Source organism: Solanum verrucosum, unplaced genomic scaffold (genome assembly GCF_900185275.1).
Source record: "Solanum verrucosum unplaced genomic scaffold, falcon-dt-bn FXZP01000268.1, whole genome shotgun sequence".
NCBI lineage: Eukaryota > Viridiplantae > Streptophyta > Magnoliopsida > Solanales > Solanaceae > Solanum > Solanum verrucosum.
This window is the reverse complement of record NW_026019957.1, coordinates 415,788-438,092: the sequence shown is the minus strand read 5'-3', so window position 1 is coordinate 438,092 and position 22,305 is coordinate 415,788. Positions and strand designations below refer to the sequence as shown.

The 22,305-nt window shown below is 32.9% G+C and overlaps 5 protein-coding genes and 1 pseudogene across 7 annotated transcripts in view; 3 read left to right on the top strand and 3 right to left on the bottom strand.

The window, feature by feature from the left end:
• The window catches only part of LOC125814566 (probable aquaporin NIP5-1), a 125,551-nt gene that overhangs the window by 10,884 nt on the left and 92,362 nt on the right, over positions 1-22,305 (top strand). The window lies entirely within an intron of this gene.
• Positions 2,098-7,456, top strand: LOC125814549 (protein NLP7-like). Of its 2 annotated transcripts, none has more exons than XM_049494007.1 (5): positions 2,098-2,523; positions 3,970-4,547; positions 5,000-5,047; positions 5,137-6,067; positions 6,180-7,456. In XM_049494007.1, the coding sequence occupies exons 1-5, from the start codon at positions 2,208-2,210 to the stop codon at positions 7,325-7,327; spliced, it is 3,021 nt and encodes a 1,006-aa protein (XP_049349964.1). In that variant the 5' UTR covers positions 2,098-2,207; the 3' UTR covers positions 7,328-7,456. The 2 variants fall into 2 exon arrangements, with proteins under 2 accessions (XP_049349964.1, XP_049349963.1); XM_049494006.1 differs by having other exon boundaries at positions 5,110-6,067.
• On the top strand, positions 11,298-12,141 carry LOC125814579 (mitochondrial pyruvate carrier 1). 2 transcript variants are annotated; one of them, XM_049494043.1, is made up of 4 exons: positions 11,298-11,410; positions 11,501-11,555; positions 11,636-11,771; positions 11,902-12,141. In XM_049494043.1, the coding sequence occupies exons 1-4, from the start codon at positions 11,318-11,320 to the stop codon at positions 11,933-11,935; spliced, it is 318 nt and encodes a 105-aa protein (XP_049350000.1). In that variant the 5' UTR covers positions 11,298-11,317; the 3' UTR covers positions 11,936-12,141. The 2 variants fall into 2 exon arrangements, with proteins under 2 accessions (XP_049350000.1, XP_049350001.1); XM_049494044.1 differs by lacking the exon at positions 11,902-12,141 and having other exon boundaries at positions 11,307-11,410; positions 11,636-11,775.
• LOC125814572 (bidirectional sugar transporter SWEET4-like) lies at positions 12,586-14,622 on the bottom strand. The gene is made up of 5 exons (XM_049494036.1): positions 14,577-14,622; positions 14,211-14,247; positions 13,228-13,609; positions 12,874-12,993; positions 12,586-12,787 (listed from the first exon to the last, which is right to left on the bottom strand). The coding sequence occupies exons 1-5, from the start codon at positions 14,620-14,622 to the stop codon at positions 12,614-12,616; spliced, it is 759 nt and encodes a 252-aa protein (XP_049349993.1). The 3' UTR covers positions 12,586-12,613.
• LOC125814568 (NADPH-dependent aldehyde reductase-like protein, chloroplastic) lies at positions 16,856-17,705 on the bottom strand. Its single transcript, XM_049494030.1, has one exon. It carries the CDS (start codon positions 17,679-17,681, stop codon positions 16,860-16,862), a length of 822 nt encoding a protein of 273 aa, XP_049349987.1. The 5' UTR covers positions 17,682-17,705; the 3' UTR covers positions 16,856-16,859.
• LOC125814725 (UDP-glycosyltransferase 86A2-like) lies at positions 19,018-22,299 on the bottom strand (annotated as a pseudogene).

The following is a 22,305-nucleotide window of genomic DNA, read 5'->3' as shown; positions in this document are numbered from 1 at the left end:
AATTTTCCTTTATATATAATAAAAAATATGAATAAGGAATACTAACACAGACTCCATTTTGTGATTTTGATTTCTCGCCACTTGTTTTTTTTAAAGCCAATAAAATTTAATATTTAGAAAAACAACTAAATAGTCAAGTCCCAAAAAGAACTAAATTATTTAAAACAAACAACTTTTTATCTACTTATTATTTCTTTATGACCGCGATAAAATCTGCATACATTCTATCCGCATAAAATAGCTTACAAACTACACATGGGAATGTAAATCGTACTAGACAACCCCTATGTGATAGGCATATGCTAGATTCATAAGGCATTGAGGGAGAATCGATCCCGAGTCATCCATGTGGATGACCATCCTCTAAACCAACTGAGTAATCCAAAGGACACTTTTGAGGTTTTAATCATGGTATATTGTCTCTCTTTTTTCATCCTATCTTTGATATTATTTGGGGTTTATAGTAGGGGTGCGCATCGGTCGATTCGGTTCGGTTTTAGGTGTTATTGGTTCGGTTTATCGGTTTTCGGTTTGTAAATACTTCAAACCGATAACCAAACCAATAACATATTTCTTATCGGTTTTGGGTTAATCGGTTTATGGTACTTAACGGTTCGGTTTTCGGTTTAACCAATAAGAAAATACTCATATATATTATATACATGATAAGAAAATTTTCAAATAAACCATATGATTTTTCCAGCATTTGGCATGAAAGTAATAATCATAAAAGTAACAATCATTTTTCTTGCAAGTTTAGACACTAGACACATTCAAAGGAAAAAATGTGAAAGTAACAATCGTTTAACCATTAACAAAAAGTGTGAAAGCAACAATCGTTTAACCATTAAGAATAAGACTAGTAAATTTAGTATAGTCTTATTGGGTTATCGGTTTAACCATTAACAAAAATTATAAAACCGGAAACCGAACCAATAACCCAATAATTTTTTTTGCAATAACCGTTTAAAAACCGTTAGCCCAATAACCCAATATCAATAAACCAATAGTGTTTTTTTCGGTTCGGTTTATTGGTTAAATCGGTTTTTGCACACCCCTAGTTTATAGTAATTTGAATTTGAGCTGAATAAGACTTATTAAGGAAAGTGTTTCTATTCATGATATTTATCATTTTAAGATTTGAAATTCGAGATCTTTAACTAAGAATGTAATTTGATTGTAAATACTTATTTATCCTTGATTAAAAAATTTATGTTCGAGTCTTATTGTGTACATAATCCTCTTTTTTAGAATATATTTTACAATATGGAATTTCTCAGAGCTAGTCGAATGATTAAAAAGTTAAAAACTAGATAAAATTAAAGAGAGAAAATAATACAATGTTTCCTCAAGTCATCAATTTATTATAAATGAGGATGTCTTTTTCGACCAACTACAAATTAATTTTAAAATTAAGAAAAATAAATAAAAGAAAGAATATGATTATTTTAAAATTTCTATGAACGATTACGTCACTATTGAAAATCACTTTTTTGCTTAAAAAATTCTTTTGGTTCCCTTTAATGGGTCTCCTAAAGCAATTTCTTTATCTGTCCACCTTCCTGTAATTTGCACGAAATTTTAAATTAAACAACAGAAATAAGAGCTTATACATCAGAAATTTCCTCAAATTTCCCTTTCAAATAACTTATTCCGAAATTAATTATTTTGGATAAATTATCCCATCATATATATGAATAACTTATTTCATCATTTAGTTATATATGGTGTGATAAATAATCTCAACACATGATAAAATAATCCTTCATCTAGCCACGCAACTGGCCGAGTTCAAGCCCATGAAAATGGAGAAAAATAAATAAATTATACAATGCGAAATCAAATTACATGCATATCAAATATCGAGTGAAAAAGTAAAAAGAATATATTAATCTTGATAAGTTGCTTCTATCATAAAGGTAAATGATAAACAAGTAACTTTTCCGAATACATTTTGATAACGTGAAATTTAAATTCTGAATTCGTATCTGATTTTGATACGATATAGTAGATAGTGATTTGATACATAGAATAATCCCTTATACTTTTTGCAAGTTGCAATTTATTAGATTCCAAGTTTATTTTTTTTCTTATAGAATCAGACTCAGCCAATTGCCATTAAACATATTTTTCCCTTTCTTCTCCACTCGCCACATACAAAATCTCTGTGAAAAAAGCAAAAAATCTGGAGAAAAAATTGAACAAAAATGTCGGAACCGGAAGGAGGAATGACTCAAAATCACCTTCCGAAGTCAAAGGAGTTGACTCCTCTGCCGCATACGGCGTCGACGGCGCCGGTGACGGAGAGAGAGTCGATGATGATGGATCTCGATTTCGATATTGACGCTTCCTGGTCTTTTGATCAGATTTTTGCTGCTGCGGCGGCGGTTTCATCGAATCCTGCGTCTCCGTTCCTGCCTTGTTCTCCCCTTTGGGCGTTTTCCGATGATAACGATGAAAAACCTGCCGGAAATGGACTCTCCGGTGCTCTACGTATCTCCGGTCACCCTAGATTTGTCGCTTGTATGTAAGCCTTTGGTTTGGTTTAAGCTGTTTTGGTTTTGAGAAATCATTTGAGAAACTTTGGAGTAAAGTTAGTTGACTTTTTGTTCTTGCTGCAAATTTAGGTGAACTTTTTAGGCTTTTTCAAATTTAGGTAGCATTTGATTTAGTTTTTACAAAAAAAAAAGACTTAAATTTGCTAATTTTGATTAGAAAAAACAGTATCAAACAAACACTTCTGCAAGCAAAAGCTTTTTAAAAGTATGCAAACTTTAGCTTTTGCAGAAACAGAAACAAAGGAAAGCTGAAAGATTGCCAAATTGGGAAATCTTAGTAGCTCAGTTAATTGGTTGGTTAATTGAACTTTCACCTTGTTGGTGGGTTCGATTCTCCACCTTGTAATCTCCTCCGCCATTTCCCTTTCCGCTACCACCATTTTTTTTAATTCTTCTCAGAAAAGAAAGATTGCAGAATTGGATACCATATTTGCACAATCTGAATTGAATCTATTGAAATTCAGTTTATAGAATATTATTTTCAAGACATTACTTATTCCCACCCTTTTATTCACATCATGTTTACCGAAATTGATTCTAGGGAGAGCAATAATTACACAGTGAGATTAGTTAGATTTGTTTTCTTCATTTTCTTTCCATTTTTGTTTCCTTGATTAGGGATCATGTGGTTTTGTTCTTTCATAATTTATGAACATAGATGCTACTATATTACTTAAGATTATATAAATATGTAAATAAGTATGAAAATAATTTTATTTTCTTAGATTTTAATGTAACATCATATGCAAATCATATCGTAATATTAGGGACATTGGTTGAGTGATAATTAAAAGAAAGACACATTTATTTATTGGTTTAGTGTAAACAACCTGTGAATATATATTAGAGCAGGAAAGTTTCTGCGGAGTTGTGCTCATCTCTGTTTAGCAATCATATAGTAGATAAAGAACATGCTGGACATCAGAGTGTTAATACAATGTAAAAAGTACTTCTTGTAATGAATACTCTTGCTTACTGATGAACAAAATATATAGAAATATTTCTCGTCTCTGTAGATAAGAATAGAATGTGAACTGAGTCTGCTTTTTCTTGATGAATTAATATTATAAGCATATAGAATCTTCACATAGTACTTATCAAAAAAAAAAGAGAAAAAGATGACTTTGCATAGTAAAACATTAAAGCTATGCTGTCACTCTTGTGTAATTGTTTTCCCAATAGCCTAGATTGTGGGATATACAAGAGTTGAACTTTTTTCCATCTTGAACTTTATAATGAACTAGTTGTAGTCTTTCTATAATTAGATTCTCCATGAGTAGCTTTGCTTTGTGATGTATGAACTTACTGTTAGTTTGTCCCTGTGAAAATGGGATAAATGAGTTGAATGTGCATCATTGGCTGGGAACACACAATGAGAGAGTAATCTATTTGCCTTCCATTTTTGGAGCAGACACTGGTGATATAGAAGCTACAACTGACACTGTCTCTGTCAACGCTGATAAGGGACGACTTCCTTCACCAATTTCAGGACTAATACCTGGAGATAATCCAGATGGGTCTTGTATAATCAAGGAGAGGATGACACAAGCGCTCCGATACTTAAAGGAATCCACAGGAGAGCGAGTCTTAGCTCAGGTCTGGGCACCTGTAAAGGAAGCTGGTCGGTCTGTACTCACAACTTCAGGGCAGCCCTTTGTTCTTGACCCAGAGTGTAATGGGCTTCATCAATATCGAACGGTTTCTCTGATGTATATGTTTGCTGCGGATGGAGAGACTGATGGAGTTCTTGGACTTCCGGGCCGTGTCTTCCGCCTTAAGTTGCCTGAATGGACACCAAATGTGCAATACTACTCCAGTAAAGAGTTCCCTCGGCTTGATCATGCTCTGCATTACAATGTTCGAGGAACTTTAGCACTGCCTGTATTTGAACCTTCTGGACGATCTTGTGTTGGTGTACTGGAACTCATAATGACCTCCCAGAAGATCAACTATGCTGCTGAGGTGGATAAAGTATGCAAAGCACTGGAGGTTGGTTCTTTTAACCCTTGTGTAAAATTTTTAATTCACATATCTCATGTTAGATGTCCTATCTTTCGATGATATTGGATCTTGTGTTTCTGCATTAACTGTATGAGAAAGTGTTAGAACCAGCCATTTATAGCATCTATTGTACCATGAGAGGCTGAGATTTTGTTTGTTGGAAACTTGTTCACAATTCAATCGTGCACTCAATAGGAATTATTTGATAGGGTTGTTGGCTTTCAAAGGTGCATTTGGACATGTATTGTGCAGTCTTCACATGGCATGACATCTATCTGCAAGAGTAAAACCAATTTTTGTGGTTACTTATGTAGGGTATTAAATTTTTTTGAGTAGATAAGCACGTCTTTCATCTAAACCAAATGTGTTCATCATCTATTCTTGCCTTTTCTTTTTTCGAGATGAGCTCTCTTTGGCTAATCTAATTCTACTTTCTGCAGGCTGTAAATTTGAAAAGTTCGGATATATTGGACCACCCAAACACTCAGGTGAGGAACAGTTGTGTATAATTTTCTCAGTTAAGTGGTTGTTTAATCATTTTTCTGAACAGGTCTATGTGATGGGGTATATGAACCAGATCTGCAATGAAGGCCGGCAGAATGCATTGGTTGACATCTTGGAGATACTAACTGCAGTATGTGAAACATACAAACTGCCTCTGGCTCAGACATGGGTTCCATGCAGGCATCGCAGTGTTCTGGCTGATGGTGGTGGGTTGAAAAAGAGCTGCAGTAGTTTCGATGGGAGCTGCATGGGACAGATCTGTATGTCCACAACAGATGTAGCATTTTATGTGGTTGATGCTCACATGTGGGGTTTCCGTGATGCCTGTGCGGAGCATCATTTACAAAGGGGACAGGGAGTTGCTGGAAGAGCATACGCTTCACGAAAATCATGCTATTGTGAAGACATCACAAAATTTTGCAAAACCGAGTACCCTTTGGTACATTATGCACGCATGTTTGGGTTGACCAGTTGTTTTGCAATATGCTTACGGAGCAGTCACACAGCCAATGATGATTATATTCTGGAATTTTTTCTGCCACCGAATTATGGGGATTACAGTGACCAGCAGGCTTTGCTTAACTCACTCTTATTGACAATGAAGCAGCACTTCAGGAGTCTCAGCATTGCTTCCGGAGGGGAACTTGAGCATGACTGGAGTTCAGTTGAGATTATTCAGGCTTCCATGGAAGAGAAAATTGACGCAAAGCCTGAATCTGTACCAACACCAATAACTTCTCCTCAACTGACTAGTTTACCAAATGGATGGATGCATCTTGATCCAGTGGGAGAGCAGCAGTCAGCAGTAGGATCCAATGTTTCTAAAGGTGCAAGGAGCACAAGTGGTACAAGTGAAGCCCCTAACCATGTATCTAACTCCAACAATAAAACGTCTGGAAAGAAATCAGAGAGAAAACGTGGAAAAGCTGAGAAAACAATTAGCTTAGAGGTTTTGCAGCAGTATTTTGCTGGAAGTCTCAAGGATGCTGCAAAGAGTCTTGGGGGTATGTTCTCAATTTGAAATACTTTTTGTTGACCAAATCGCTCATATAAACGTATCTCTTTTATTTCCTTTTTTTTTTAAAGCTATTCTCATCAATGTTCTTGCATCAACAGTTTGCCCTACCACAATGAAACGCATATGTAGGCAGCATGGGATCTCTAGATGGCCATCTCGCAAGATAAATAAGGTCAATCGTTCCCTTTCAAAGCTCAAGTGTGTAATTGAATCCGTTCAAGGAGCCGAAGGTGCATTTACTCTGACTTCACTGGCACCAAATTCACTTCCTGCTGCTGTTAGTTCAATTTCTTGGCCTGCTGGTGCAAATGTTTCCAATCTACCAAGTTCACCATCGTCTAAACATTCAGTATTTCCTGAGGAGAAGAATGAGTTCTCCCACCATGGAACACCAGAAAGTCACATAGAGGCTGAACCCTCGAATCAAATGCTAGGAGGCAGGGTGTCCAGGAAGGAAGAATTCACTCCTCCGCAGAACGGTTTTCTGCATGCAGAAGGCACACGTAAGTCCAGAACAGGGAGTGTCTCAAGAGAAGAGAGCGCAGGGACACCTACGTCCCATGGTTCATGCCAAGGAAGTCCTTGCGCTGGAAATGAATTCTCCCCTCAGAACGAGCTGGTTAATTCACCAGCACTTGAGTCGTGCATGAAAGTGGGAGGCTCTCTGGAAGCAGCTCGTCAGACCACAACAGAAATCAACTTATCTTCTGCATTCCTAATGCCTCGGCCTATTATTCCAAAACACACCCAGGAACCATTTGGAGGAATGCTATTTGGGGATGCAGGCAGCTCTCACGATCTGAGAAATCTTTGTTCACCTAGAGACACTCTGGTTGATGAACGTGTCCCGGACTACAATTTGACGAACCCACCTTTTTCTGATGCAACTGCCAAGGACCCCGTTTATGTTCCCCCTGACGCGATACAACAATATTCTGCCTGGCCTGAAGAAACATCCGTTACAATAAAAGCAACATATAAGGAAGACATCATAAGATTTCGGCTTTGTTTAAATTCTGGTACAGTTAAGTTGAAGGAAGAAGTAGCAAAGAGGCTTAAATTAGAGCTTGGCACTATCGACATCAAGTATCTAGACGATGATCTTGAGTTAGTTCCTATTTCTTGTGATGCTGATTTGCAGGAATGTGTCGATATCTCAAGATCATCGGGCAGCAGTATTGTGAGGTTGTTGATTCATGATATTATGTCCAACCTAGGGAGCTCCTGTGAGAGCTCAGGTAAATGATAAAGGAATTAGGCTGTAAATACATAAAAACTAGTGAAGTAATTATTGTAATACTAGGATGTGTAAATTTTGATTGACAGGTTCTCTGTAATTGTAACAAATTTCCAATTGTATCAAGCCTGAGGTAATATATTGTGTTTTCTTGTTTCTTTTGCTTCAGAACAAGTTCATTACTTAAAATTTCCTCCTTTTTTTTTCCTTCTATAAACCTAGTTTCCGGTCAATTTGCACCCACCTCAATAAAATTTTACGTTATACCCGCTATGTCTTTCTCTTTTGGTAGTATGTACTGATGATTTTGATGGAATACGTACTATCCTATCTCTTTGAGTAGTATATCGTGATGAATTTATGAAATATGTGCTATCAGAACTTGATAAAGTTCAATCTTTCTATTCCATATTCGTTGTAACTAGTATTTGAGTGTTTTTGCTTGAGTTGTACGAGATGAAAGTCTCATATATGGTTCTCAGAGGGGGAGTTTCATCTATTCCACTAATGTATATGATTAGTTCGGAGAACGATTGGTCTAAAACTACTTTTTTATAAACAAGAAAAGAAAGGACGAGAAATCCATCCCATTTGACTTAAGTTTTCACCTAAACTTGGATTGTATCACACCTCAATAATTCATATTAATATATATGAAACTGAAAGGCAACTTGTTAAACTAATTCATCTAATATAATTTGACAATATAGATGTATTTTTATCAAAGTATTTTAAGCTACGTATTAAACAATACAACAACAACCACATATCCCATGCATATTAAACAACACTATTATCATAAATAAAAAAATATGAGCATGTTAGATACTTCATTAAAAATTTATAGAGCATGCTTCTAAGTTCTAGGTGTAAATTTTAATTAGTCGGACTCAAAAAAGTACAAACACAGGGGGTGTGAAAAAACAAAAAAAGAAAAGAAAAAAAATCAAATATAATAGAAACAACTACAACTCTCCGTATTATCATATTTGCTAGTCAACTTGTTAAAATATTTCATTAAACATAATTTAACAATTATATAGATGTATTTTGATAAGTAATTACAGAGAAAACAATATTATTATCATAACTGTATCACTACAAAAAAAAGACTATGTTAGATGTTAACATTTTAATAAAGATCTTATATTATTTTTTGTCTCAATATAGTAGATTATGTAGTCCGTGAAATTAGTTGAGTTATGTTTAAGTTGATCCAACTATTAAAAATCTTACGGAAAATATTTCATCACAAATATTTATAGAGAATTTTCATAGCTTGAAACATGTCAGAGACTGTCCTAAAGGATATTTCACCCGATATCTATATATTTCCCAAAATTCAATAAGTTTTTCTAGTATAACAGACAAAGGTTCAATATAAATCAAACACAAGAATATTGGAGAAAGAATATTCACTTTCTCCCTTCCCTCACCAAAGAAATGGACAGGCATTTATAGATTAAAAAAAAAAAGACAAAATAAGAGTTGCTTATGGCTGAACTTTTCAACGGTCATTGATAAAAATGAATTTAATAATGTCGAAAGAATTAAGATATTGTAATGGCTATTCAAATGGTCATTTAGAGAGGAATTAAAGATGATTAATGACTAATCAATAAAGATATTTAACCACAATAAATGTATTAAAAACTACTTAATAAAGAATGAACCTAGACACAAGTGTAAATACTTCCTTTTGAATACATTATTTTTCCAATAATATCATAGTTATCACAATATTTTGGCATAATACATAAATATACAATTAAAATTGTTCTTAACTGACAAGCATATATATCCAACTTTAAAATACATATCTAGACCATCTATAACTAAACATTCCAACTCGTTTTCATAGTGTCACATGTACACCCAATACTCACGTGGTACATAAATTTTAAAGATATTTAAATGATCATTTTATAAATTTGAGTGTTTAACTAATACAATAAAAAAAATACAAATTGAGATCTCTAATTTGCAATACTCTTTTTAGAGTGATCTTTCTCAAATTCGAAACGAAAAAAAAAACTTAATTTAAAGCAAAATTCGCACGATAACTTCTCATAATTCGTTCATTTTCAACCTGTGCTGGAGTAGGGCGGATGTAACTAAGTGGTCCTCCTCTTACCTTACAAGAGAAAGCTCCAAGTCCAAGGATTAAATTATTAATTATTTATAAAGATAAAGCTTTTTTTTTTCTTCAAAATTTATAGAAAAATAATTTCAATTCTTATTTGGCAACTATACACTAGTACACCATTGGCTTACCAAAAATTGACCATATATTATACTATATATACACACGTAACTGATAATCATCGCCATTTTTTCGGAGCAACCCACCTTCCAGATCTCTGATTAAGGTACGATTTTGATAAATTTATTTAAATTTAGATGCAAAGTAAGTTATTTGATTTGGAGTTTTGAAATTTTTACAGTTTTTTTGTTAAAATTGATGTTTGTTTAACTCAGTTAATATCGATTTTATGGCCAGAATATGTATGTTTTTGATTTCTGATATATGGGTCATGAAGAAATGAAACTTTTACAACAACTTAACCAGTAAAAATTTTACGAAGTGGAGTCTTTCTCGAGTACAGTTTTCCAAAAAAATCGAACTTCAATATTTATTGGAGAAATTTTGTCTCTTCCTATTTTTTTTCTATAGAATAGTGTATTTATTGGTGTTTCGTGCGGTCATAAAAATAATTTATAAAAATATTAATATCCTGACAATTAGTTTAAGTAGGATCAGTTCTATTACAATTTTTTTTTTTAATTTTCCATTTAGATATTCGACTAAATTCGAATTCGTGTAGGAAAGTCCCACCTTAGGGGTAAAGTGCTCCCTAACAAAGGTGACTCTATACCCAGGAAACTCGAACCAAAATCTCTTGATTAAAGAATAAGGAGTACTTACTACTCCACCACGACCCTTATAGGTCTCTTACAAAATATATAATTATGCTGTGAATATTCTTTGTCCATTATTTGGTTCAACGTATTAAGGACAGTATTTTTTTTAAATATATAATGCTAATATAACGATTTGCTATTTGTTATTTATAGACTTATAGTACCTAACAGAGTAAAAGACATCGCTTAGCATTATGTTAGGAACGTTTAAGGAACAGAAAAAGATGTACTAAAAATGTGTGATTATTGAGTTTAAAAAAAAACATAATTACATAAACAAATGAATAAGAAAAAGTAAAATTGAAAAGAAAAAAAAGAAGATACATATAAGATGGTAGTAATTGATTTTGACTTGTTTTCTAAAACAATTGGAACTTTTGTAAAGCAATAAGTTGTAAAACTGAGCACTGTGAGGGAGTTGTGAAAATTGCAATTGCAATCACTTAGTTGTTCCTGTGTGAGAGTCCACTTAAATTGTCAGTCTCGCGCCTGGATAAATAAGGAGGATAGCATTAGGCTAACGATCGATGTAAAACTAGTCAATTCAGTCATTAGAAAATGTTGAAAACTGCTAATGTTAGAGAACCATGTCCAAAAGTATTGATTAGTAGAATGAAAACTTGTTCAGATGAAACAATATAGATAGTGAAGATCCATATAATCGACCACTACTAGCTTGTGATTGAGACATATTTGATGCTGTTGATTAGGATTGACTCAGAAGATTTGGTTATGTTAGATTTTAACCATTGCATATAAGAAATTGGTTATTGTAACAGCTTTGATCCACATTTTTGAAACGTTGTTTTTAGTCAACAAATTTTCTTATCAATGTTGGTTTGATGCACTTCTCGCGTTGATTGTGGTTGTATATTGAAGTTGTTTTAGTTCCAACTCTATTCGAATTCATTTAACTGCTTAATCTTTGCGCTCAATTGCTATGTGTTCTGTTTTTGCTGCTTCTGCCTGCAGGTATGTTAGTATAGTCAGATTTCTGTAACATGATATCTCGTGTTTTGACTTCGAATACTGAATAACTGTGTTACATTGCAGGAAATTCAACACAGTGTATCGTGTATGGCTAGCTTCAAGGCATTTTTGAACAGTCCTGTTGGCCCCAAAACAACTCATTTTTGGGGTCCCGTAGGCAACTGGGGATTTATCATTGCTGTACACTTATCTAGAATACATAATATTATAACATGATGTTCGTTTCTTTTGGTTGACATTGTACCTGAGTTATCTTTACGTACATTGCAGGGACTCGTAGACACACAGAAACCTCCAGAAATGATATCAGGCAACATGACATCAGGTATAGGGACTTTTCTGTTTAAACAGATACTGGCTTTAACGATTAATACATTTATCTTCTTTTTCTTTCTGATAATGCAGTAATGTGTGTGTATTCTGCACTGTTCATGCGATTTGCATGGATGGTACAGCCTCGTAATTATCTACTAATGGTATCCCATGCCTCGAATGAGACCGTGCAACTTTATCAGTTATCACGTTGGGCAAAGAGTCAAGGGTAAGCGATTACCCTAACTTTACTACTTTGTTTTGTGTGTACAGTTGCAATTTTACGAGGATATGTTTTGCAAATATATGCTACCAATCATTCATTTGTGTTTATGTTGGTTTCCCCATCGTACGTGCAGATATTTGCAGAAGAAAGCAGACAAAGCAGAATGATCAAGTGTTCTTTCCTGTTTAATTCTGGACATGTGTATAGTTTTGGTAATTTTCGATATCTCTATTTGCACAGATTATTGTCCTTGATCATCCAAGAGCTGAACTAGGAGCTCAAATTATTACATATGCTACAGTAAATAGCATAATTTGAATGGCAAGAAATGTTAGTATGGAAGAATTTAATATATTTGTGATTTCACCCAGCGCAAGGTCCATTTCTTATCATATTATCAGTCATACTCATCTCTGTTCTAGGCTTACTCGATGTTGAGCATCCATATTATATTGTTCATGCTTCAAATATCCAGTCTTGGGGCGAGGGTACTGAGAGCCCTACATTAGGGTGTGGGATGAGATTGTTTTCTCTTTATATTGTCTTGAGTAATACTAGCTCGTGAACTATTTGGGGTTAAGTTAGACCCAAGGTTCATTTGACTTTTAGCTTTCATGTGCACCACTAAGTCTAAATCAAGATAAAGGAACAAAGATATGATCTGTAAGCACAGTAGCAGTAGGTGAAGGCTGTTGCTTCTATTTGTTGTTATTTCTTGTCTTTGTTCCTATACTGAAGAGGGGCGCAGGGTTGGGATGGGGTGGGCGCTACGAAAGGAAAATGGGCCCATCGACGTTGAGCTAATGACTCAAAATCATTAGAATATGGGCCTTCCAAACATTAAGTTAAACACTAGCCTCGTTGCTCGCCTTTTGGGCCGCTCCAGAGACTGTCTTCTCAACCAGGTCCAGTTTTCCTTGAGTTTGTCTTTCTGTTATCTGTCTCCCAGTATACTTGTAATAGGTGGCATAAAGCATTAGTTGTGCTAGCCCCAGCATTGCTCCCATCACATTTGCTGTCTGAAATAAAGAAGTGAAAAATTTAGAGCAATCAAGAAGAGTTTAACTTAACTTATATACGTTGACAGTAAGTGAAAAATACTCACAAGAAGGTAGAAGTCGACACGGACGATGGCATAAGCAGTCCAACTTATGCTGCATAGAAAGGAGAAAAAGGAAAGATAGAAGGGCATGTACTCCACACTCTTGGTTTGTATCACCAATTTCTACAATAGTAAAAAGTATCAGAAGTTCTCTATATATTCTACTAACATGTAAATCTCACACATATGCTAAGGCCGGAGCTAAGAGGGATGCAAAGGGGACCAATCTGAAACTCCGGCCCTTCGCTGGAAAATTACACAGTATATATATATATACAAAGTCAATTTATTTTTGTTGAATTAATTTAGTGAACATTCTAGAAAAACATGATGTAAAAAAGGAAATTATATATTTACCATGATGGTCAAAGGAGAAGCATACATCGAAATATTTGCCACCATGCAAATAGTACCAACAATTGTGGTTCTTTGTTTGTGGCAATGGAGAAGAGTTGTGACAAGAATGGCAAGTGAACCAATGAACACAATTTCACTTAAGATGATGAAGAAAATTTTCATCCTTTTTTCCTTTTTAGAGTACAACATAAATAGCATCAAGTACACCATGTCAATGGCAAGTCCAATTCCATTAATGGTCATGATAAGAAGGCTTCCTTGTTGTTGAATCCATGGAAGCCCATATAAAAGCCAAAGGCCACAGTTTAGGAATGCAACAATGTATGGAAATGCTGAGAATTTCTCCACTGATTTCTTCTTCCACATATGAATAAATGTAGGCCTAAAAAAAAGTTTAAGAAGTTAATGAGCAAGAGGTGAACAAGTTTAGATTAATTACTTCCTCCTCCGTCCCATTTTATGTGGCACTTTTCAGATTTCGAGATTCAAACAAGTCTATCTTTGACTGATTTTTATTTATAGATATTTAGACATTTTGAATTATCAATTATTGTGACTTATAATACTTTTTACTTAGTTTACAAATATATAAATTTCATTTTTAAAAAAGTTGAAAATTCCATGCGCAAATTCCCGATCAAACTTAAACTGTTTGACTCTCGAAAAACGAAAAATATCACATAAATTGGGACAGAGGGAGTACTAATTTGCTTATTTCACTTGGATATTAAGTAAATTTAACAACTACTATGCTTCGGTCCCAAACGAGTGATTTGTCATTGACTATAAGTAACAAGACAATAACAACAAATATAATGTAATGCCACAGAGTGGAATCTGGAGAGGGTAAAGTGTATGCGGATTTTAAGGTAGAATATAAGTAAACAAGACATGACGAAAAAAGTTCAAGCCATATACACACACATCCTTTAAATTATCTTGAGAACTCAATAAATGGAGAAACATGTATATAGCTTGCTTACAAGGGTGACAGCAACAAGATGAATGCATTGATGCTTCCTGAAATAAATATATCAAAATTCATATCAACAAAACATAGTGAGAAAAAAATTCAGCAAGTGAGTGTATTTGTGTGTATAATTGTTTTTGATAGGGGATGAAAGCTATGTTGCTCTAATTCTTCAAAATCGCCAGTGGGCACGTGCGTCGTGCCGTTCCGAATCTTCTAAAATGCACTTGTCGGATCCTTTAAAATTAGTGCATTTTTAGAGGATTCGACATAGGTAACACTATATTTTTGAAAAGTTCAAGCAATAAAGATAGAAAGTGACTCCAAGAAACTTTTTTTTTTCATCACCCAACAAACTTAAGAAATAGAGGAAACTAACCAAAAAGACCAAAAGCAACATGAGCATGCTCTCTATCTAAAACCATGTCAATGAAGAAAAAGAGAGGAACAAATGCTAAATTGGGAGGAGGGTGTGGGGAAATGGAAAAAAAAACACCAAATAAATTGAGGAAAAGAGAATTAATTATTTTTTGCATGTATTATAGTTAGTCAAAGATAAAACTACTCATCAATTAATTATTATTATTATTATTTTTGCTTACACTAAATTCGAAGCCAAACTTTTGTTTTCATTCTGGATTGAGGTTACCCTCCAATATTTTGAAGTCAAAGTATTCACATTTACTCGTTTATTTTGGATTTTGCAATCCTTATTAAAGAACAATAATTAATATGTATTTTATTAAAACACTTATGCAATTTTAAATCACGAGAAATTATTTAGAGATGTTAAAAGTAAAATAGAAACAAGATATTATTATTGTTTTGTTAAAAATAACAAAGAAAGTAAAAAATATTTTTGAAATACATTAAAATAAGAGAAAAAACATAAAATGACATCTGAAGTTGTCCTAAATTTTCAAAAAGACACTTAAAGTTTGTGGGCATCCTATTATCCCATTTAACTATTTCAAATCACAATAAATAAACACTTTTAATCCATTTTCACAATAGTTGTGTTCTCACATATGATAGGCGCGTGGAGGAGTAAAAATACACCCCAAACCAGTGTAAAAATATCATGTGGCACTGACAATTTGAATTTCTTCTTTACTAAAAGACCTACTTTCCATCTTCTCCAAAACTTCCATTGATGGATGTAGAAGAGCTTTCCATCTACAACAAAAAAAAAATTATTCCCCATCCTCAATGAAATTATCATCTAGCTTTACTAGCTTTAATTTCTTCCTTTTATTTTATTTAAAAGTTATGAAATCAACTAATTTGTAAATGTTGAAAGTGCAATAGCAAACAAATTTCAAAACTAAATCAGTGAAGAAACACTCAAACTCAAATCAGTCCTAAACTAACACTACATACACATGAATAATAGATAACACAAAAAGAAAATAACAACAAATCACTACTATATAAAAAGAACATTTTTTAACCAAAAATTGCATTCAAATCAAGAAACAATTAACATGCGAGCCTTCACTTTTTTGTTTTGACTCCATAATTCAAGAAATTATCTCTGCAAAATAAATTTATTGTGACTATTGACATGCTTTAGGATTTTGATCATCAAAGAGAGAGAGTGGAGTAAAAATCTAAAAGGGATTTAGGGCTAAATGGAGTGGGTCATGATTAAAATGTGAATGGGTCAAGATTTTATTCAATTTTTACTAAATATATTGGAAAAATTATGTAATTATATTATTAATTGGGTGAGATTCACGCTCAAGCACTGAAAATGCAGATTGTGTAAAAAGTGTGTATTTATTGTGATTTTGAAATATTTTGTGGAGTAATAAGATGACCACAAAATTAAAATGTCTTTTTAAAAATTTGAAACAACTTTATGTGTCATTTTATATTTTTTCTCTTAAAATAAATAAAAGTGAATGAAGGGAGTAATTTTTTCAGAAGTTTGTTTTGATTTTGGAGTATTCTATTTCATTGGAATTTGTATTCTTCACATCACCCAATAATTAGCAAAATCTTTTTGTCCCACAATAATACTATATTCGTCAGCTTTTAATTATCACAATTTTCCTTTTTAGAGTTAAAGGATAGTAATAATTTTAATTAATATTTTACAATGTATTTTTTCATCATATTGATACACAAATTTGGAATTTATAATATTTTTCGTATAGTTTTTGAATATCAAAATTTTCTATTTAAAATATTGAATTAATGTAATCGAATGTAACTTTGAAAATTACTCAAAATGACTTTTGAAAAGTGTAACATGACAATTAAAAGTGGACAGAGGAAGTATTATCTAAGAAATTCAACACAAGAAATGATAATTTCATTCTTTTATTTTTATTGTCACATATTCTATTTTACTAGAGTTAATTGGGTTAATTTTTATTTAAATTAAATTAATTTAATATATTTAAATTTTAAATTTGAATAATTGAAAACTACGTGAAACATACCTGCAAGTTATATATTTTTTTAATATTAGTATCATGAAAAAAATACAACTTAATATTAATCAAAATAAATATAATTTGGCTTTCAAAAATCACAAGAAATAAGTAAAAGTAATCTGAGGGAGTAACAAAGGAGTACGAACAACTTTATTCAACTTGTTAATAAGTTAAAACCAACACTACAGAAAAATCTCGCATGCAACTAAGGAAGTAACTGATCAGATGTAACCGCCATTGACACGAATAATCTGTCCATTCACCCATTCAGAAGCATCGCCGGCCAAAAATCCGACGATCGGAGCAACATCCTCCGACTGACCAAGTCTTCCATGTGGACACTCATCAATCACCTTCTTCACTTTCTCTTCCGTTGCTCCATTGAAAAACATATCCGTCGCTATCGGTCCCGGCGCCACACAATTCGCCGTTATTCCTGTTCCTTTTAGTTCCTTCGCCAGTATTTTCACCATTGCTTCCACCGCCGCCTTCGACGCCGTGTACGCACCGTTCCCAGCCCGAAACGACGCTGTCGCAGATGACGTCACACATATAATCCTTCCTCCGCCACCGCCGCGGCGTTTGATCATTCTGTTCGCAGCTTCCTTACAGCATAAAAAGGATCCACGAGTATTCACGCTAAAAGTCAAATCGAAATCGTTGAGATCTGTATTCATGATCGTTGGACGCTTTTCGTCACACACGGCGGCGGAGTTCACTAAGATGTTGACCGGAGATTGAAAAGCTGATTCAGCTGCGTCAAATAGGGATTTCACTGAGTCTGGATCTGAGATATCAGCTTTAACGGCGACAGCAGATACGGCGGAATTATTCATGGATTTATTAGAATTGATTTGAGATACGACGTCGTCGGCTAGAGTAGTGGAGTTTGAGGAGGAATAGTTGATGATGAGCTTAGCACCGAGAGAAGCTAAATGAAGTGCAATCGCTTTTCCGATGCCGCGAGAAGATCCGGTAACGATAGCTACCCGATTTTCGAGCGGCAATTTTTGAGCAGGTACGTTTTCGTTTGATTCCGCCATGAATGAAGAAATTAAAGCTTTGAAATTACTGCCACTAAGGAAGATAAATCAATCGAACCAAGTCGATGATATATAAAAATCGATGATTAAAAATTCTTTGTTCATCGGGAAGATAATTTATCCTTTTTCAATTTAATTATTTAAAGAAATGCAAATCTTATGATTTGTTTAACAATATCATATGATTTGAAATCCCAACATTACCTTACAACTTGTTTTAAAAATAATCACATACTATTTATACAACATTTTTATATTAGTTCTTCCTCTTACTCTATTTTTGGAATTTTTGACCAAAAACACTCCTAAACTATATCCTTAATTTAAATTTTTTATCAAATAATTAATGAATTTTACACAAAAATATGTGCAGGTCACATTGCTCTCCATAAAAAATTTCCCATATAATTTCATTATTGGTTGGAAAAAGCACTCTTATTTGCTAAAAAGAAATTAAGTTAAAATGGTGTTGCAAAGAGACATGATCTGCTCTTCTCCTCCTTTACCAACTTAACGAAGTTGAAGCTTTATTTCATATCATTTTCACCTTCTGTAAAGACAAAATGTAAGTAGATTAATAACTATTTGGGGCATTTGATATTTGAAGTAATCAAGATTCTGAATTTCATAGATGGCACTCGAATTTTGTTCTCCATTATTAAAAGTAAAAGTCTCAGGTGACCACCATTTCTTGCAGTTTCAATGAGAAAAAAAATATTTCAACTGATAACTTTTTAATAACAAATCAAATGAAAAATAAATTAAAACAAAGTTGCTAATAAAAGGATCTGCATAATGCCAAGTGTTGTTGTAAAAAAGAATGCACAATATTTTAGATGTATCACGGAATGAAAAGATTTTTTAATCTTTGATGATTTAGGGAGTTTTGCCGAGAGTAATATGAATTACACATATTTTTGTAGGAATTCCATTAATTTTTTGTCAAATTTTAACAAAAGGATGGAAGTTGTTAAAGTTTAAAATACTTGAAGGATGTTTTTTTGTTAAGAAGAATAATTTAATTGTGTAATTTAAGTTAGGAGTAGTTAAAGGATGTTTTTAGCCAAAAACTTCTACTTTTATTATAAGTTTATCATTCAAAATGTATGACATTACGTAATAATGGAGAATAATACAATCTATTCGAACACTATATTTAGTGAAACAATACATTGCAATTTGCAATACACCACAGTTCACATTACAATACATTATGATGACCATCCAAATTCCAAATAAAGTGTGAAAAAAAACAACAATCACATATGATTAATAATATCGTAAAACTCGAATGAATACCAATTCATGTAATAATTTCAATAAATCCAAACTTATTTTATTTACATACTCTTCCTATGAAATTATCTAAATTTCTCTGTGATGATCCTTCAGCTCTTAATGAATTATTCTCTAACGTTTTCTTCACTTCCTTAATTGCATTTCTACACTCATCACTCAATTTTCCGTACATAAAATTGTGTATTTTCTCTGAAATTTCAACCTTAGTAATTGGATTTTTATCGCACAAATTAAGTCCGATCTTCCAATCATCGACTACTAATTTTCGATTAGTGAATTGATCATTGAGCAGAGGGAAACAAAACAATGGAACTTCACACCAAATGGCTTCCAGGATTGAGTTTCAGCCGCAATGAATCAAGAATCCTCCGATTGCTGAGTGAGTCAACACTCATTTTTCAAAACAGACCACAAATTTCTCCTTCAAAATCTTTAGGTAACCAGTTTGGGTCATCGGAAGTTACAATATCAGGTCGGAGCACCAAAATAAAACTAAACTTTACTTAATGACAAACCATAAGCTATCTCTACAAGGTCAATTTTGGTAATATGGGAATAGCTACCAAATGAGAGTCCGAGCCAAAAGGGCAAAAAAAAATTTGTCAAAAATTTCAAAAGGGCACATCAATTTTTTTTAACCAAAAGGGTAAAATCACTCCTGAGGGAATGATATTCTTCGAAGAAAATTAACTCCATCTACTCCGTTAAAATAAACAAAAATCGTTGCACCAGCAGCGATTTTGTCGATTTTTTTTTAATTGTTTTTATCTTAAAATCGCTGCTAAGGCAGCGAATTTGTCAAATTTGTTTTTTTAAAAAAATAAATCGCTGCACTGGCAGCGATTTTGTCAAATTTTAATTATTTTTTTTAAATGGCTGCTTCAGCAGCCTTTTTTTTATAAAAAAAAAATTTAATATCGCTGCAATAGCAGCGATTCTCTTTTAATTTTTTTTTTTCTTTTTAATTTTTTTCCAAAACTTCTTTTAAGAAAAAAGTTTAAAGACAACGCTTTGGAAAAATAAAAGTTTTGGAATAAAACACTGCTCAACAGCTATTTTAAAAAAAATTGATGTGCCCTTTTGGAATTTTTGACAATTTTTTTTGCCCTTTTGGCTCCGGACTCTACCAAATGACATGTACAAGACGGTTGCATGTTGTTCTAAGTCAAGCCGGTGGGTGCAGTCGGACTCGAACCACATACTAGTAGTCACACCGCTCTTGTAGAGCTGATATAGTCTCATATTCGGCTCTAGAATAGTGTTACATAAGATGAAATCAGCATTTCTTACATCATTAAATGCATTGAAAATAATTTGATGACACATTGAGGTTGTGTGTGTTTCTTGAAGATATGACATTAGGTCCTTTGGCTTTATTGATTGGACTCCATGGTATGTAGTCAATAGGATCTTCACGCATATCTGACCACAAATCAAACAATAAACATGAGCCAAAATTAAAAATAAATAAACGCAAAAGGGTCAAAATTATCTTTAAACTATTCGAAATAGATTAAATATACCCTTAAACTAGTCATGTAACTTCAAGAGATGAAGATGATAATAAAGGGTAAAAACCAAAGCTGGTTCTGTCCAAAAAGATATGTATAAAAGTCCATATTTCTTAGCCAATTTTCCTGGAAACACAAAGAAAGAATCAGCAATCAAACAGGTCACTAGAGGATCTAATTTTGACTCTATAATTTTCACCAAAGCTTCTTCAACATGAGTTGAGAACACATGTAATAAAGAAGCCATGAATTGGTCATGGTTCAATGACCTGTTAAAATTTACCGGTTGCCCATCAGACACCGTCATATAACGTATATCTAGGTCTTGATAACCTTGAACACTATAAAATATGTAGATAGTACTATTCTTTCGAGTGATCTGATAGTGTGTGGACTCGATATTGATGAAGGTGATAGTGAAGCCTTTTTGTGCAAGCTTGATTGCTAGATGGATTGTGAAATGGTGCAAAGTATCATGATATACTTGGGGTAGCTAGAAATTTCATTAAAATAATAATATACTATGTGTAATCTCATAAGTAGAATTGAAGAAGGATAGGAGAGAGTAAGATAAGAATACAAAGCATGGTAGCAAGTAAGGGTGTAATGGACGGGTTGATTTGGGTTTTTCAAATATCAAACTAAACCATTTATGTCGGATTTTTAAATCTATAAACTAAATCAAATTGATAAAATTCGAATTTTTCAACCTTGGGTTTTTTCTGGTTTTTCCGATAAGTATTCATACAAACATATAATTAATTTGTGCTTCAAATATTTCTTTAGTCCTACCAAAATACAACTATCAAAGGTGTTTATTAAGAAAATAACACAAAACATGAGATGAGTGATGACACTAAAATACTGATCAACAAAAAATAATAATGAAAGTGCATAAAACAAATCTTGAAAATTAATAAGTTATAATGAAAATGATCATAATTTAAAAGTACTAAATCATGCTAAAATAAGTCTAATAAGAGTATTAATTACATGACTAAATATTAAAGAAAAATTAAAATTAGATTATGTATTTTAATTGTCTAAACCAATGTAAAACTAAATAACAAATATTCAACATTATTATTGTTATTCTTAATGTTGAACTGATTTTTTTTGTTAGCATTAGTATGAATTTGATTTTGATTTGAGCGTTTTAGAATTACTAACATTATATGGACTATAACCTTCATTGGACCATTCAAAATCCTAAGTTTGTATTAAGAAATTATATCCAAGTAATATTATTATATAATATAAAATAAAATTTTAAAATTATGTACATAGTGTCAGATTGGTTGGGTCTCGGGTTGATTTTTTAGTTAAGACCAACCCAATCCAACCGAAGTATAATCTGATTTGACTCTTTTGCAGTTTAATTTAATTTTCGATTCGATTTTATACCCCTCAATAATAACAAAATATAGTACCAAAATGTAAAGCAATTGAAGTAACATGTATTCAACATGTAGCAAAATACAGATAGAAGAAAATGAATAACACGATTAGCAAATAATACGTACTATTAATAAGAAACAGCGTAGAGAAAGCTATCCCCTGCCTCTCTCACACAATGAGACAACACTTTGCGATATAATTTTTTGTGAAATATAATTTTCCAACAAAGGATATTCAATTTTCTATCTTTTAGGCTAATGTGGCTCTGCTGCTACTCCTAAATTTATTAAAATTTCCCTTCTTCCTTTTATCATTTGGACAGAAATGTTGTCACCAAATGACATAATACCCATATCAGCTATACTATAAGACATTTTCTCTAACATCAGATCTTTGTAATTTACTTCCATAGATAA